We start from the raw sequence: 17,189 nt of genomic DNA, 5'->3' as shown, positions 1-17,189 counted from the left end.
ATAAACTGTCGTGGAAAGACTTTGTAGCCACAAGATCCGACTGCCAAGAAGAACGTACAGTAACTTTAAATTTGGCCGCCGGGTTTACTGAGGTATAACGTGCCTCCGTGAAGTTGAACCCGGCTACAGTGTACCATTCGGCAAATTTTGACACGCCCCAGCGCGAGAGTACATGTCTGTGTTTCCCCTAAAGTCTCCTCTCTACTGTGTCCCTCTTTCCTGCACCGTCCCCCGCAAAGCACTCATCTGTCTGTCACTGAAGATAACCTTGCATTTTCTATCGTTTTACTGGCATGGAGTCCTACATGATGTATTGTACTTTTTAAAAACATTTGATGTATTTATTTTTACAGAGAGGGGAAGGGAGGGAGAAAGAGAGGGAGAGAAACATCCGTGTGTGGTTGCCTCTCATGCGCCCCCCCCTCCTGGGGACCTGGCCTGCAACCCAGGCACATGCCCTGACTGGGATTCGAACTGGCGACCCTTTGGTTCGCAGCCCAAGCTCAAGCCACTGAGCTACACCAGGCCAGGCAGGACGTACTGTCTCTTGCTTAGTGCCATCCAGGCAGCCGAACTGGCCCAGTCCCAATAGTCAGCTCGATCTTGCAAATCAAACTGACACAGGGACACACCCCCCGATGCTCCCTGGGTCACGCACACCCTCTGAGAAAACCCTCCGCACGACCCACTCCCATTTCATGATCGACTCTGTATTGTTAAGGCTACACGTGGACATGCACTGACCCAGCAACCCCGCCGTGGGGACAAGCCCTCCAGACGTGCCCACACAGGGCAAGGAGGTGCCCACGGGGTGGTCCCTGGGGGAGATGTCAGGGTTAGTCAACACCCCAAACAGTCCACCAACAGAGAATCCATCCACAGACGGTGCCCGCACACGGCGTGATGACAGGCGGCCCGAGAAAACGCACAAACGACCGGTTCACTCAGCAAGGTGGAGGGAGGCACACATAAGTCCACTGAAAGAGACCAGGCTGGCCCTGGCTGGTGTGTCTCGGTGGGCTGAGCGCTGCCCTCAGAACGTAAGGGTTTGCCAGTTCGCTCCCCAGCCAGGGCACAGGCCTGGGTTGCGGGAACCCAGAGGGCAGAACAACACCCCCCTTTGTCTCAGGCCCCGTTTCCCATTATGGGCTGGACCCCATAGTGTACCACCGATAGACACTGACTGCTTCAGGAGCCTCTGTCCTCAAGACGAGAAAGGGAGTGGGCGTGCCCAGGGGGCTCAGCAGCTCCGAGAACTTACAGAACAGGACACACCGGACCACAACCCTCAGCGCCGAGCCCTGCGCCCACAGATAGCATCCCGGCAAGCTGCCGCCTGCCCAAGGCCCACCCGGACTGCCTGCCCCGCACTGCCCCAGCCGCCTCGTCGAAGCTCCGAGCCCCCACCCCTCAGGGCTGGAGCATCTGGGCGCACCAAGCCCCTCTCCCCTCCTGGAGAGGGGACCCCCACTCTACGCTCTGCCCCTTCTCTTCCTCGGGAACCTTTTCCAGGCTGCGTGCGGACCACCTGGACACCGGCCCCGCTCCCCACAGCCCTCCCGGGGGCCTGCGATGGGGCAGGGGGTCCTTCGGGCGACTTTCTGGGCCTGGCAATTTCGGCTTGTCTCCCTCTGAAGATTCCTTGACAGGGATGCTGATTACGGCTGCCCCCCTTTCCTAGATACGGACTTCTCCAACAAAAAGCTTTATTAAAAATAAGGTGGAAAAATAAAGTAAAAAGACATACTGCGAACCACAGGCAGAGGGCAGGATGAGAAACGACAAAGAAAAATGAACAACTTATTCCCCTTCGCTGGGTTAAAAAATTTTTTCAGTCAGTGGGGCGGGGGAAGAACCGAGAGTCGTAATGCAACAAGTGGCCAGTAGGTGGCAGCAGCGTTGCGTAATGAATTCCAAACGCGCCCTGGAGCAGAAATGAAATACTGAATATATGTATAATAGATACTGTAAAGGCACCTGGACTCCCATCGCTCTTACAGACTCATCATAAACTATCCAAGCAGAAGCCGTATTTAAGAGCCACCCACCCCTCCCTTCTTCTTCACAGGAGGCGCAGAGGGAGGGGCCTGGTGCTGGGCGAAGTAGTTTTTGTTCATATTTTGTTTTTTCATCCAGGTTTTCAGTATGTCTGTCATGCCTGCAAATGGGGGCTCTCAGCCGGAGTCTCTATTTCGGTCTCTAAAAGCGTGGGCTTCACCTCCTGCTTTTCCCTGACCATCTCCGGGCTCTGTGGGGGTGTGGGAAGCAGGGTGCCTATCTTCCCCCGTTTACTAGAATTTGTTTTGAGTTCTCTGTCCCCAGCACCCCCACCCCCCAGCGCCTTCAGGGGCCAGACGCTCACCTTCCTTCCCGGGGATCCCCTTCCCCAGCCCCTCCTGCGGTCACCCAACATTTCGCAACAAGACAAGTCCCGGGCCAGCTTGCTTTTCAGGATGAAAAGGGGCCACAGTCGACCCCTGAGAAACTCAGCCCAGCCAGCGAGGGGGCTCTACACACTCAGAGACCAGGAGGGTCGGAGACGAAAGCTTAGGAACTCAAAGCCAGCCACAGCGGGCAGGCATTGCGGCCTAGGGCAGAGTCTTCCCTGACCAACGTCCCTCTTTACCGTGACCGGGCCCGTGTGTGGTCTTTTTGTGTCTGTGATAATCACACGCCTTTGGAGCGTCCGACGATGCGCCTTTCCCCCAAACGACAGGGGGGCACAAGCCGAGACCACAAATCCCCTCATGGTGAACGCTATTGTGTTAACTTTCTAATGTGAACTAACCTGTACCCACCCCGTGTGTAAGAAGTAGGTGTGTCCATCATTTAACCTTTCGTCCAATCCCAGAGAGTTCCTGCCTCCCTTCCTCCCGTCTGGTCTTGGGGGGTTTCTTTTCTGCCTTCCGAGTCCCCCTCAGGGACCCGGGGCCTAAAAAAGCCCCTCTCCCCTCAAAGCAAAACGCGGACGGAAGTCGTGCCTGTGCTGCAGAGGGTTTTCTGAGGGAGGGTGAGGAGTCGGATGGTCTGGTAAACACATCGTGCCCTTGGTCCGCTCTGGCTCCGGCTGGTTTTTCTTCAACATGTCCTCGCAGGCAGGCGGGGCTCCCGGTTGGGGAAGAGAGCGGTTCTATACATAACGCCGCATTCTTTACATTCCCGCAGCTGGGGCTTGCCCTGTGTTTAACTCCCAGCGGGCATTCCTGGGGCCAGACCCACGCGGTGGAGAGAAGAAACGAAAAACTAGGGAATAAAAAATGTTTCATTTCCTACCCCCTCCAACTCCCCGGTCCAAACCGGAGGGTCTTTTGAAACGGTGCAGGCTGGAACTGAGGTCAGAACTCACAACTGACTCGTGTGCAACGGGGCCGGGGCAGAGTTGGTTCCGCACGATTGCCACGTACGCAGTGCCTTCCAACCAGTCGCCACGGCGTAAACATCAGCTGTTTGTAACCGGCAAGAACCAGAGCTCGGGAAACACTGGGAAGCACTGGGGCATGAGGACTGTCCTGCCGCCCAGCCTCCAAGCCACCCCCCCACACACCCCCACACCCCACTGTGAGTTCCTAGCCTTGTGGGTGAGAAGCTACAGGACTTTGAACGTGAGGCTTTGCCACGAGAAACCTGTAAACCGCCTCATTGACTGTTTCGTTCTGGTTTGCAAATCGGGCGCACCTTTTCCTGTCCCGGGACGGAAACCCACGGCCTCCGAGGAAATGACCGGCGGGAGATTAACCTGCCCGTGTCCCGTTGGAGTGCGGGGTCATGGGAACCCAAAGCGCCCCCTTTTAAACAAGAAAGTTTCGGGGCTCCCCCAGCATCGAGATCAGAAGGAACACCTGTCCTAAGGTGTGTGTAGGAGTTCCCCAGGAACAAGTGGCCACACACCAGGGGCTTGAAAACAGGGCGGATGCACTGTCACAACCCCGCAGCTCAGAAGCCCCTGGTGGGTCTCCCCGGGGTAACACCCAGGAGTCAGCAGCTCTGTGTTCCTTCCGGGGGCTCCCGAGGGGGTCTCCAGCGCGCCTCCCCTGGGCTTCCCTGCTCCCACCTCCTTCCTCCGCCCTCTCGTCTCCCTCTTCCGAGGAGCCCTGGGCTGATACGGACCCCCACCTGGGCCATCCGGGATCACCTCCCCATGCCCCCGCTCCTTCGCTTCTGCCAAATGCGTGCTTCGGTGACAGGTGGCGTGCAATGGGCTGCGCCTTCCAGGTGTGCGACACACAGGCAGGAGGCGTGTGTCTGCCTCCCAGAGCCATCGGCCCCCACAGGGCCCTGCACACTCCCTGCCCCCACGCAGGGGAGCGTGCCTGGCGTGGCACATCAGGGCGCAGACATCTTGCCGGACCGCACAGGGAGGAGCAGGCTGAAGATGGGGTGCCTCCCTGCCCGTCCCCTCCCAGGACCCAGCAGGCGCAGACCCCATGAGTGATGGCCCACCACACCGGAGTGGGTGGCCTGCAGGTACTCACGTCTTCCCAACGGCCTCTTTCAGGTGAGGGCGGGGCCTCATTCACTACCAGGGGGGGCTGCGCAGGGTCTCCACAAGGCCAAGGTCGGCTGGCCCCCGCCACGGAGCTGGCACACTGCCCTTCGGTAGGAGGCGCTGCACAGGGCACCTCAGTGCCGCCGACCCCAGCCTAAAGCAAAAACGGGACACGCTTAGTAAGCTGGTCGGACCTGTTTTCAACTCTCGGGCTGCCAAGACCCACCCGGTTCTCCGTGTGGAGGGCCTGTCCCAACCCTACGACCTGGGTTTGTTCGACGTGAGCTCCCCCCTGCCCTGTGAAGGCCACGCTTGTGGAAGGCACCCCCCAAACCTACACATGACCTATACCCATGCTGAGCAGGCTGCGCTCTGACATCATGAGATGCCACACTCCTCCCGCCTAACGACACGGGGTAGCCCCGCGGCCGAGGGACTCCTGGTAACAGACCCCTCACAAAGTCCCCAGTGAGGAAACAGGGGGCCGGTGGTCCCTGAGAAAGCTGCTGCCTCCCAGGTGAGAAGGACGCCCCGCCCCGCCCCCCCCACACCTGTGGGCGGAGCCAGACTCTACCTCAGCCCACGGTGCCCAGCCGAAAACACAGACAAAAATACACTCCTACCCACGCGCGTTGAAGTATCAGGGAAAAGGTCACTTCTCCTCGACAAGGAGCCCAGAAGTCCGCCGAACAGAAAACCGGGGTCCACCCATCCCCCTCCCCGCCCACAGGGGAATTCTCTGCCAGTTCCCAAGCTCGGTATTCATTTTCTGATACCTGTGTAAAGGCAGCACATTGACAAGAAAAGGAATCCCACTCTACAAAGTCGGGGCGGTCTGCTAGCTAAAAACTCATGGGGCAGTCTATTCCAGGGACCTAATGTCAACAGGCCTTACGCCGGGCAAAGGCATTGACGTCACATCGAGGGCAGGCTCTTTGTGATCTAGAGCGTGAAGGGTTGTCATTTTATATATATATATATATATATATTTTACCGTGAAATAAATGCCAACCACTTTTAAAAAACCCTCTTCACAAGATGCCTTGGATTGCCAACGAGGTCAAGTGGGAGGTGCCTCCTTGAACGAAAAGATAATCAGCCGTCTTCCCGCACTTCTCAGAGAGGCTCTCTCCTTGATGAAGCAGCTAATTTAAATAATTCCCTGTTCTTCCGCATTATTTACGGATGGGCCCGGGACCAGGCAGCCGGCGCTTCTGCTCATTAGGGTCGCCGTTTTGGGTCCCAAAAGGTTACCTTCGCCTTTAGTACCTTTCCGGGGAGAAGCCCACTCTGGGGAGAGAGGAGGGCCACCTTGGCAGGACATACACTAGGTGTTGACCGTGGAGAGCGTCTCTCTGTTCTCCACTCTTGCTTTATTTTTCCAACGTGTAATTTAATTTTTCTCCCCTCGCCCAAGGGTGTGCTCCTTGTTTTAAGACAGAAGGGAGGGAGGTAGAGAGACCGGGAGAAAAATATCCATCTGCTGCCTCTGATATTTGTCCGCCCTGGGGATCGAACCTGCAACCTTTTGGTGTCCGGGATGATGCTCCAACCTACTGAGCCACACCAGCCAGGGCTACATTTTTTCTTTAAATGAAAGGATAGTTGGCACACGATATGATACTATTTTTAGGGGTACAACACCGTGACCCGACATTGCTGTACCTCACGGTATAACCATTCTACGTCCAGCCATCATGTGTCCCTGTGGACACTTATGACGCCACGACCGACTCTGTTCACAACCGTCAGATTCCAAGGGGCCGGCTGCCCGCCTTACTGTGTGCGCGGCCGACGCGTGCCCCTCCGCGTCCCGGACGCTCCCGTACAGAGGCAGGATGCTGTGGTGGAAAATGCCCCACCAGGCGTTGAGAAAGGACAGCTGGTGCCGGTGGGCCAACCCGGACCCCTCCTCCGAAACCGAGCCAATCTGCGGGTTGTACTTGTAGTTCCACGGCTTGGCGGGCCCCAGGAAGTGCACCACCTTCGCGCCGGAGCCGAACCTGGGGAGGGAAGACACGCAAGTTCTCCGAGGGCGACCGGGCAGGCCCCCGCGACAAGCCAGCAGCAGCCACGAGGCTCGGCCAGGACGTGTCTTCCAACTTCGTCGACGCCCTGGAATCACCAGGACATTCACCTGCAGTTACTTGGGCAAACGCTTGAAGCGACAGCTTAACCATGAGGTTTGGGGGGTATTTCTTTAGGATTTCTTTATTTTTAATTTTGAAAACATGATCGACCCGGGCAGCATTTCCGTGTGTAAATACCCGGAATGAAATGTAAGCTTAACCCACGGGGAACACCCCCCCAAACGGGGAACAATCAGTGAAGGGGTTTACAAACACCGGGGGGCAAGCTGCCCCTCTCCCAAAAGATGGGCTTCTTGGACACGCTTATGAATGTTCCCCGGTCAGCCTCTTTTATTTTTTCCATGATCACCACAGCCAACACCCAGAGACATTTGTGTTTATTTTTTCTTTGGTTAGTTATTTTTATGGGATTTTTTATTCCATTTCCTCCAGTTCCCCCCCCTCCCCCGGCTGATAGCCATCAGCTGGTTCCCTGTGTCTGAGTCTGTTTCTATTTTTTGTTTGTTTGTGTGTTCCTTTTTGAGATGCCGCATGTAAGTGGAATTATACGGTATTTGTCTTTTTCTCTCTGGCTAATTTCACTGGGCATAATGCCCTCTAGGCCCAAGCACGTTGGTACAGAGGGGAAGATTTCCTTCTTTTTCATGGCTGACTAATATTCCATTGTTTGTATCTCCTGCTTCTCCCGTATCCACTTGTCTTATTGAAGCCAGGTTGCTTCCCTATCTTGGCTCCTTTAAATAACACGGCAATGAGCCCTGGCTAGAGTAGCTCAGTGGATTGAGCACGGGCCTGTGAACCAAGGGGTCGCCAGTTCGATTCCCAGCCAGGGCACATGCCTGGGTTGCAGGCCAGGTCCCTAGTAGGGGACACATGAGAAGCAACCACACATGGATGTTTCTCTCCCATTCTTTCTCCTTCCCTTCCCCTCCCTAAAATAAATAAATAAAATATATTTAAATAATACGGCAATGAGCCCCGGCTGGCAATGGATTGAGCGCGGGACTGCAAACCAGTGGGTCGCCGGTTCAATTCCCAGTCGGGGCACAGGCCTGGGTTGCGGGCCAGGTCCCCAGCAGGGGGCGTGCAAGAGGCAACCACACGTGGATGTTCCTCTCTTTCTCCTTCCCTTCCCCTCTCTCTAAAAATAAATAAATAAATAAGACACTTTTCAAATAAATAAATAACATGGCAATGACATCGGGGAGCACACACCCCTTCAAAAGAGTGTTTTCGTTTTCTGCGAAGAAGCATTCAGAAGTGGATACGGAAGGTTGTACGCTCCTTCTAAATTGTGTGAGGGACCTCCACGCAGTCTCCCACAGTGGCTGCAGAAGGCTGCACTCCCACCCAACGTCCCCCCGACACCTTCTAAGCCTTTCCCCCCCCCACCCCGGGATCGCCCTCCGATGAAATGGCAATACCTCGTTTGCTCTGCCTCGATCTGCCTGCCCCGATGCCCGCCTGCTGGTGGGGAGCGTCGCTCCCGTGAGAAGCGCACGCTCTAGACTGATTTGTCCATTCCCTAGCTTCTTTTCAGACTTTCCACCACCCGTTATAGCTAGGCGGCCTGCCGCCGCAGCTGAGGTCGCCGGCTTGGGCCCCAGGACCGCTCGACAGTCTTAAAAATCACTGCATCATAGGGTCACAGCCAATGTATTACAGTTATCCCAAAGCTATCATTGCACATTAGTCGTCACAGGCATTATTTCGGAAATATCTGTCCCTCCCCCACCCCCCCAAATTGTAAACAGGTGGCACTGATCCTCTTAAGCTGTTTATGTATGTGTCTCCATCTGACCCACGGCTCTGCCACATCCGACAGGCCCTGGAGAGTCCCGCCGTCCGCGCAGGAAAACGGAGAGAAACACCACCATAGAGCTCTTTTCCCCAGCGTGCCCGTGTAGACGCGCAGGAGCCGCAGGGAACCCCCAGGGGTTCCCCGGGTGACGCTTTGGGAACCGCCCTCGCGGTGGGGGCGGGGCCCCGGGGGGGGGGCGGGGTGGACTCACTGTTTGAACGCCGGGCTGTAGGTGTAGGCCGTGTTGCTGCTGAGGTTATAGATGAAAGGCAGGTGCCTGCGGATGTCTGCGGTCGGCCAGCCACTGAAGAAGCTGTTCAGCAGGCCCTGGTCGGCCCCTAACGGACACCCGAAGACGTTAAGAGCTGGGGACTCGGGAATCCCAGGCAGGGGTGGGGTGGAAGGGCGTTCAAGGTCGGCCCCTCCGCGTCTCCGCTCTGCCCCCCACAACGTGACCATGTGGCCTCCCAGGAGGCCTTGAATCCACGCATTCGTTTTTATTAGTTACCATGAGGGAATGCCACGACTAATCTACCACTGGCGGTAAAACCAGGGATTCCTTTGAAGCCATCCCCACGCACGACAGTGCCAGGACTTAATCCCACTCACACTCTGAAGAAAAAAAAAAACCACCACGCACTCAGACCGTGAATAGCAAACCATTCTTTTAAAAATGCACATTCTCTCCCAAATCCCCCCACTGATCGGCCAAATAGCTAATCATAAAATCGCCGACTGTCTTCGAAATTCCCCCCTCCACCCAGGACGAACTCTGTCTTGCAGTCACGATGCTTCCTCCACCCTTTTCATGAGCTCCTCCTTCCCAACGAGGGGTGATCCATGCCCAGTATTTTTCCCCATGACCAAAACTCTAGCCATCTGGCCACCCGTGGACGCCCACCCAGTCCAGTCCTGGGCTTCTGGTCGGACCTGCTGAATTCTCTCTCCCCTTTCATGGCAAAGGCTGGCCAACGAAAGTCGGCGCCGGCTTTTATACATAAAGTTTTACGGAGACCCGGCCACGCTCCTTTGGGGAATGAAGCCTCCTCGTCAGCGGCTAGTTTCCCCGGTGCAAGCGTGGAGTTAAATATTTCCGACAGGTGTCAATAAAATCCGTGTCACTGGCCCTGGCGAGAACGGCTGGCCGACCCACTCTATAAGCTCAGGGTTGGGGGTCACTCCTTCAACTGGCAGAAGGCACTCACGGTGCATTTTTGGTTGCACATTTACTGACCATAGAACTTCATCCCTCCCCATCGCCCCGCCGGCGGTTCCCTCCCATCCAGGCGTTTGACTGGGGGTGGCCCCTGGTCACTCAGAGACCCGGGAGGGCGGGGGTGGGGCCGGGAGCCTGGGGGGACGGGTCCACAAACCTCCAGCTCCCCGCCACGTACCGTCAAAGCTGCCGTGTTCCGTGGCGTGCCTCAGCAGCAGCCGATGGGTCTCCAGGGACGGCTGGAAGACGAAGACCCCGCTGTTGAAGCAGTCGGGCCAGCCGGGGTCGGGGGCCGCCGACAGCTCCCCCCTCTCAAAGAGTTCGTCCACGTTGGACAGCACCTGGCGGAACCGAACGCGGGGACCTGCAGCCACGCGCCTCTTGGCCGTGGTTTGCTGCAGGTCACGGACGCAGGAGCCAGGCGGCCTTGGGTGACGGGCAAAAAAACCCGTGCCTGACTTTTCTCAGTGACTTTGTTCTCTGAATCCCGTCCAGTCCTGTGCGCCTAACACTTTGGCCAGGGAGGGACAGAGTGCCTGATGATGGTCCCACGGAACTGCCAAGTCCCCATCACGTAGTGACACTGTACCCATTGCAAAGTCATGCAATGTAACATGCTGCACAACCCATGACATCCGTGTTGGGGACGACGCTGCCTTCACACACCTACCACCGGATGGGTTTAAAAATTTGAAAACAGGAACAGCAGGCCATACACTTACGTCCAGGGGCATAATCCTTGATACAAGCAACGATGTTACGGGTTTCTGTATTTACCGCGCTACATTTTGAGAGTCTGTTTTAAAGCACATTGTTTCTACTTCTAGAAAAAAGCTAATTTGCTGGGAAGCAGGATGCCCTGTCGTGCGGGCGGCAGCCGTCCACCTCGGAACCGTGTACGCCCACAGTTTTCAGAGCGTGTCCCCGCCTGGAGGGCTGGCGAGTCCTGTGGGACTCTGTGTGCTCTGTGTGGCTCAAGCGACGGGAGCGCCAGGGTCTCCCAAAGCAAATTGGTTTCTCGCCCCTCACCCTCCAAACGTGCTCAGTAACACTACGGGCACTCGGCATCAGCGGTTTGTACGCCAGTGCAACCTAAGGCTCTGATTGTGTCTTGTTCTCCTTCTCCTTTGGGTCTCTCTGTGGGCACAGAGAGCTGCTTCCGCGCAGACGCCTCAGAGAGTGGCCACGCAACACGCCAACTCCCGTTAACGTCACGCCTCGGCAATGGGTGTGTTTGAGAGCGGCCACCCTGCACTGCTGTGCTGCCGGTGGCTCCCCGAAATGACCGCTGGGGGTGTCAGATCTCAAGATCCCAGACGCTTCTGTCCAGTCCCTGAGACAGCGCAAGGCGCTGACACTCAATTGGGGCTGGATTTGCAATGTTTTTTTAAATCATTCTGTTTCGTGCCGACAAAAGGATGGGATTGTAAACGCCTCTCCTAGGAGATGCACTCTGGCGCAGGTGGGGATACGACACTTGGCTCTGGCAGAACGAATGCCCGTGCGGATGACAGAGGCGTGTCACCCCGGTGGGAACCCAGGGAAAGGCAGCGGCAGGGCGGCGCGTGGCCCATGACGGATCCCCGACCCCGCGGGCCGTCTGGGCGTCACCGCGCGGCGGGACTCACCAGAAAACGAAAACACTCTTTTGAAGGGTGTTTTCTGGACACTCACCAGGGTGTCCGCGTCCAGAAACACACACTTGCTGTAGTGCGTGAGCGTCCAGCAGTGCAGCTTGGTCAGGGTGACGCCGAGCTCAGGCCTCCTCAGGAAAGCCAGGTGGACGTAGTCCGCGCTGTCCATCAGGTCCACCTCCACCACCTCGTCGAACACCTTGGAGAGGAGAAGCCTGGGAAAGACACGTGTTGACTGCCAGGAGGGCGGCACGGCCTTGGGCTCGGAATCCGTGCCTTCAGCAGCTGCTGCTCGCAACCAGGGGAGAGGAAGCTGAATCCCTCCCTCCCTCCCTCCCTCCACACTCTCTACACGCTTCATACCCTGGCTTTCTTGGCACGTTTAAGTCGTCACCCAAGGAGACACTCGGTCGTTTCAGAAAGAGAGAAAGGGAGAGAGAGAGACGGAGAGGCGTCGATCCGCTGCCTCCCATCTGCCTCGCGACTGGGGGTCGGACCTGCCCTAACCAGGAATCAGACTTCTCCCTTTTGATGCCTAGGATGAGGCTCCAACCCGCTGAGCCACCAGCCCAGGGCCTGGCTTTGTGTATTTCCACCCCCCTACCCCCCCGCCCCCCGCCACGGATGCCTTAGAGCTTTGCCCTCGTTTCCACTCACGCTCCAAGAGTCCGCAGACTCGCACAACCGGACCAACTGTCCAGAAATGCCTAAGACAGACTGAGTCAGGTGAGCGCTTAGGAAGGCACCTCCGTTTGCAAAACGGGCGGCGGGGAGCAGGGACGGCGGAGCAGGTGCCAACCAACCCATGTCCCCGGCAAGGTCCGCCGGGGCTTTCTGTACTGAGACCACGCGTTGTTCGTTGCGTGCAAGTTGGAGAGTCCAATGGTGAAAGACCCGTTACCCTTTCTCCAAATGCAGTGGGCCTGTCTTCTGTGTATTGGTGTCTGCCTATTATTTCACCACAGCCTACGAGATAGAATTGGATCGACCACACGAATGAGACACCTGATGGGTGCAACGAATATTCATGGGTGTGGACCGATATCAAACTCAAATGAGTTAAGTAAACGGGGAAGATGGGCAGCTACTGTTTACAGAAAAACTCCAAGTAATAAAGGTCGAGGGAAGGAGGGGAACAGAAAACCGCCATTTACTGCGGCAAACACCACGGTAGTAACTTTTGTGGTCAGGATTCGGCGACGGACATCAAAAACCCACCGGTAAAGATTGTGAGGAGACACAGCCTGTTTGAAACGGGGTTTGACTCTGTCTCCCTCGATGATAATCATGGATACGTGTGAATTGAGTCCTACAGGTTTATTTACTTTTCCCCTTTTCAAATGTATGCTACTTCTGCCCTGGCTGGCGTGGCTCAGTGGACGGAGCACCAGCCTGCAAACCAAAGGGTCGCCGGTTCGATTCCCAGTCAGGGCACATGCCTGGAAAGTTGGAATTTATGTCCTTCAGGGGCTCCCCTCAAAGCTGCCCCAGATCATCCGGACTCTTCCGGCAGGGAAACCCCGCTGCCTCCAAGTAGGGTGCGGGCCACCCGTCCCCGCCTCCGCCTCCACTCAGTGCGGGGAGCGAAATGCACACACTCTCAACCCCCCGTGGCCCCAGGGGGCACCGAAGGCCGTCCCCAGATGCTTCTCTCCGCCGTAGCACACGCCTGGATGGAGTTCCCCGCCTGAATAATCGTGGAGGGTCCTTTAAGAGACTCTTTGGTATCCATCTGCAATAGCTGTCCGTCACGCACGCTCCCATCCATCATCGGTCCGTCCCCGAGAGCGGTCCAGGACCACGGACAATGTCTGGCTGACCTTCCTTCCCCCGGAGCAGCCGGCTGGGCCCAGGTGTGTCTCCCCATCTTACCTGAGCAGCCTGGACACCTGAGGCGTCACCAACACCACCAGCTTCCGGGTCGCCCTCTGGTTCCTGAGGGACTGGCCCAGGACCAGCGCCCCCTGGCAGTAGACGTCATTGGTGGCCAGCGTGACAAACGCCTGGTCCAACACTGCGGACACCGAGGGACAAACAGCAGTGAGTTCTCCTGGCTGGTCATGGGCACGCGCCTTCCTCTCTCCGGCTTCACCACTCACACAGAGTGGCGGGCCAGCATTGCAAAATGTTCGCTGGTAACAGTCTCACGTACGTACGTTCACACACACACACACACACACGCGCAGGAAGTTCGAAGGAACCCTAGACACAAAGATCACTCAACCACAGTGCAAAGCACATTTCCTAGCTCTGGCCAAGTTGCTTGGAATGTCGTTGGAAGGTCAGTGGTTCCTGATGCCCGACCGGGGCTCGTGGAAGAACCATCCAGTGAAGGCACCAATCAACCAATCACGCATAAGGTGAGTGAAGCAACACATTGATGGCGCTCTCCCGCCCTCTTCCTCCCCGCTGCTAAGCGACGGGGGACGGACAGGGGCCACAGCCCTGCCTTTCCTTCTGCACAGAAGTGTCCAAAGTCCACCTCGAAGAGGTGCATCGTCCAAGGAAACGAATCAGAAGGTGCAGCCACAATCGGACGGATTATCTGATTTCCAGTGAAGATGCTCCCCGCCCCCGCCCTCCCCACCCAACTCACAGGAACGCTGCCCTGTGACCGTTGAATCCCGCACCAACCACGGGTCGCAAAGGCGGCAGCTGCAGGGTATAGGAAGCGGAGGGGAGGGGAGGAAGGGAACTACATCGGTTTCATCCACCTCAAGTCCTCCGTCTCCTGTCTCCACAGGAGAGGCAGAAAGTGCCGTGTACCGCAACGTTTTGGGTCCCAGTGCACACTCAGGGCGTTCGCCGGACCCTCGAACCCTGGATTCTGGGCCCCCGGGAGCCGGGTGCCAGGAAAGAGAACTCTGGGCCTGGTGCAAGCAGCCGAGCGGCGGGACCGAATTGAAAGGCACAGCGGGCAGCAACTCCGTTCTCGGAGATCTGAGCGTCCCCCCCACTGCCGGCCCTCAGAGCAGGCGGACAGACTCCCAGACGGGCGGACTGGGACAAGCCGAGGCGGTCTCCCAGCTCCGCTTCCCCGGGGGGCTGACGTCCTGACGGGGGCAGTCCTCCCCGAGTAAATTCCCCAGCGAGCCTGTTCCGACAGGAGCCTGTCTGTCTGCGCGCTCTCCGTGGGTTGGGCTTTTTGTCTGTTGGGGGGTTTGGGCTGGAATTAGGAAGTGATAAGGGTTTCTGACATCTCCGCTGGGAGTGGACTGTTGCAGACTGTTGCAGACAGCAAGCTTCAGACGTCAAGTAGGCATCTTGAAAGATACCTACGTATCATCTCTCCGTCTATGTCTCTATGTCTCTACCATTTAGCTACTGTTTATGTGTGTATCTATCCACCCCTATACATCTATATATGGTATTTATCATCTATAGCTTTCTATCAAGGACCTTTCTACCTATCTAGCCCCTATGTACGTATCGATCACCTGTTTACCTAACACGTATCATCATTATTGATCTCGGTCGCTACCTAGCCATTTACCTATCGGTCACCTAAATACCTCGCTGTCTAGTTTTTTCAACAACCGGAGGAATACCACAGTGGGTTCTCTTTCGAGACACGCGGGGACCCGAGGCGGCCAGGGCGCTGGGCAAAAGACGAGGCCAAGGGCAGCGGGATGAGGCTGTGCGTGGGGCAGGAAGAGGCGCCACACCCACGGGAAGGAGGGAGACACGGCTGCGTCCACAGAGCTGGGTTTCTGCGGCCCCTGGGCCGACGATGTGGACAGCGACTGACCTTGTGACGCATACAATGACGAGACCGCAAACACAAGCCCCCGAGGCGCACTCTGAGCCCGCCCTGGGCTCAGACACAACGCTGCAAACCCACCCATGGCAGCTCCATCCGAAACGCAAAGACGGGCCAGCGGAGTTTCATCGAACGGAGAATGAGCATTATCGAGATGGCCTTGCCCTGAAGAAGCGGCCAGTGACAGACCAATGATCCGGCTGTCCAAGGTCGCGGCTTTGGAGGGGGGGCGCCTTTGCAGGAGACCCCGGCCCCGGGGCCCAGCGTGGAAAGAAAGAAAGACACAAACTTCCTCGTGGGGCTCCAAACCCAGGCGAAAAGGAAAAAGGAGAAAGAAAGAGAGTCTCGCGACATCCCGCTCAGCCTCAAGGTCAGGGTGGCTGGGAGTTTTGTAATGAATCCACGAGAGGAGTTTGTGGCTCTGCCTGGCCTGGCCTCCACTCAGGCCTTCCTCCAGCAGGCCCCTGAAATAGCACGGGCAGCTCGCTCCCCGCCTGTCTCCTCTGCTCAAAGGTGCTTTTGTTCCCTGCAAGGAGCGGGGGAACCCACACAGAGTCTTCCGCGCACGGCACGTCCCAGGGCTGACGGAGACGCGTCCACGGGTTTGGGGCCCAATGCTGCCCTTCCGCGGCCCCGCCAGCTTCGGGGCTGGCGTGGTTTCGCACGCTGTGGGGTGGAACAGGACGTCCTTTCTGACCCTGGCGCTCAGGGAACCCACCCTTCTTCTTCGGCGCCCCCCAAACTGCCCTTTCTAGGGCTAGACCACAGGAACACCACAGAGAAGCCACTTGGAGAGGCATCGAACTGATCCCCTGATTCCAAACTAACCTACTCTGCATATTAATTAAAAAAAAACACTGGTTGTAAATGATCGGGTCTCACCCAGGAGCGGGGCCGTCTTAAGGATGCAAACCATCCACATCACTCTCATGGGTCCAATTCTAAGTCTCCGAAGTCAGCTGTCCAAATCCGAGGGCAGACACACAAAAACGAACGCGAGCCCTTGGGGACCAGACTGGGCCACAGGCCGAAAGCCAGCCGTGCGCCCTCTGTCTCCGGTTGGCGGCCTGCGGAGGGTTTCACGACCCAGGCGCGCGGTCAGAACTCACGAGAACCGCGAGGCCCTGCCCCGCCCCCCCCGTCCGTCCCCCCCCCCCGGAGTTCGGAGAGGGGGCAGCAGCTCTCCCCATCTGTGCCCACTCACTGAGAATCTGAGATACTTTAGCGCTTTGGCCCAGAAACTTGCGCACTGACCCCCCGCCCCCCCCAGCTACTTTCCACAGAAGGGGAATTATGAACTCTCAATGCCCCGACCAGGCTGCACGCCGCTCCCTCCCGACCGCCGGAACATCCACGTCTCCAAGTGCAGCGGGCGGCGCCAGCTCCTCCAAACTTGGGAGACGTTGGGGACGCAGGCGATGGGAGACCCGGGGTTTGGGCCGATCGTGGGGCACGGCGGGGGGGCTGCCCAGCGCAGACTCATCTCGCGCGTGCCAGAAGGAACACAGACGGGCTGAATCGAAGGGGCTTTCGCTCCTCGACTCACCGGGCATGGTCCGAGGCTCCGCGCGCCGCGTGGGCGCCGAGGGGCCGACGTGCACTTGGGCGCGCTGGGTGGGTTCTCCGGCTTCTAGCCCGACCAGCGCGGACTTCCAGGCCTGTGAGAGACACACCCGGAATGCAGCTCCAGCCCAGTGCCCGCTCCTCGCTCCGTGTCACCTGGGCTCCGCTGAACTCCGGGCCCCTCCGTGACCCCTGCGCCCCACACCTCATCCTCCGCGCTTGGGCGCAGCCTTTGTCTGCCTGCCGGGCTCCCCTCACCCCTTAGCCGTCCCGGAGCCATCCCCTTCCTCCGGGCCCCCCAGTCCCGTACGGCCCGCTGCGTCCCTCCCGCTCGCCTCCGTTACCTCTTTCCGCTCAAGTCCACCTCTGCGCTCCCCGCCCCCGCACCTCACCGCCTCTCTGCACTCCCGCAGCCCCAGGGGCGCTCGCCCCCTCCCGGGTCCCCAGCCGCACCCACGGGGCTTCCACGCCTCCGAACCCCTGGGTCTCCAGCACCTTCTGCGCGCTCCAGCAGGCTGTGTCTCCGGGACCCTTGTGTCCCCACCCCCAACACCGCCCGTGCTCTCGGGCAGAGTGGCTCCACCGGCCCCGGGAGGCCCAGCGGACAGAGCACCGCGATTGGTCGCTCTCCGGAAGCCC

The 17,189-nt window shown here is 57.9% G+C and overlaps 1 protein-coding gene and 1 long non-coding RNA gene across 3 annotated transcripts in view; one reads left to right on the top strand and one right to left on the bottom strand.

Annotated features, from left to right (window-relative positions):
- LOC118974312 (uncharacterized) overlaps positions 1–2,729 on the top strand; it is a 13,819-nt gene extending 11,090 nt beyond the window's left edge. Inside the window, exon 3 of the long non-coding RNA XR_005063870.1 lies at positions 2,717–2,729. This is a non-coding gene — a long non-coding RNA (uncharacterized LOC118974312). The remainder of the gene's footprint in view (positions 1–2,716) is intronic.
- The window catches only part of GYG2 (glycogenin 2), a 22,794-nt gene extending 5,605 nt beyond the window's left edge, over positions 1–17,189 (bottom strand). The window contains exons 1-8 of one of the 2 annotated variants that reach the window (XM_037027683.1): positions 17,046–17,189; positions 16,534–16,645; positions 13,100–13,241; positions 11,268–11,442; positions 9,772–9,934; positions 8,589–8,715; positions 6,267–6,489; positions 4,473–4,640 (exon numbers count right to left, since the gene is read on the bottom strand). In XM_037027683.1, the coding sequence (XP_036883578.1) occupies positions 4,473–4,640; positions 6,267–6,489; positions 8,589–8,715; positions 9,772–9,934; positions 11,268–11,442; positions 13,100–13,241; positions 16,534–16,540 (1,005 nt within the window). In that variant the 5' untranslated portion in view covers positions 16,541–16,645; positions 17,046–17,189. Of the gene's footprint in view, positions 1–4,472; positions 4,641–6,266; positions 6,490–8,588; positions 8,716–9,771; positions 9,935–11,267; positions 11,443–13,099; positions 13,242–16,533; positions 16,646–17,045 lie in introns of those variants that run through there. The other variant, XM_037027682.1, reaches the window with a different exon arrangement.

Source organism: Sturnira hondurensis, unplaced genomic scaffold, assembly GCF_014824575.4.
Source record: "Sturnira hondurensis isolate 20B ecotype Veracruz unplaced genomic scaffold, ASM1482457v3 Scaffold0019234, whole genome shotgun sequence".
NCBI lineage: Eukaryota > Metazoa > Chordata > Mammalia > Chiroptera > Phyllostomidae > Sturnira > Sturnira hondurensis.
The sequence above is the reverse complement of the archived record's forward strand: the minus strand, read 5'-3'. Positions and strand labels throughout refer to the sequence as shown.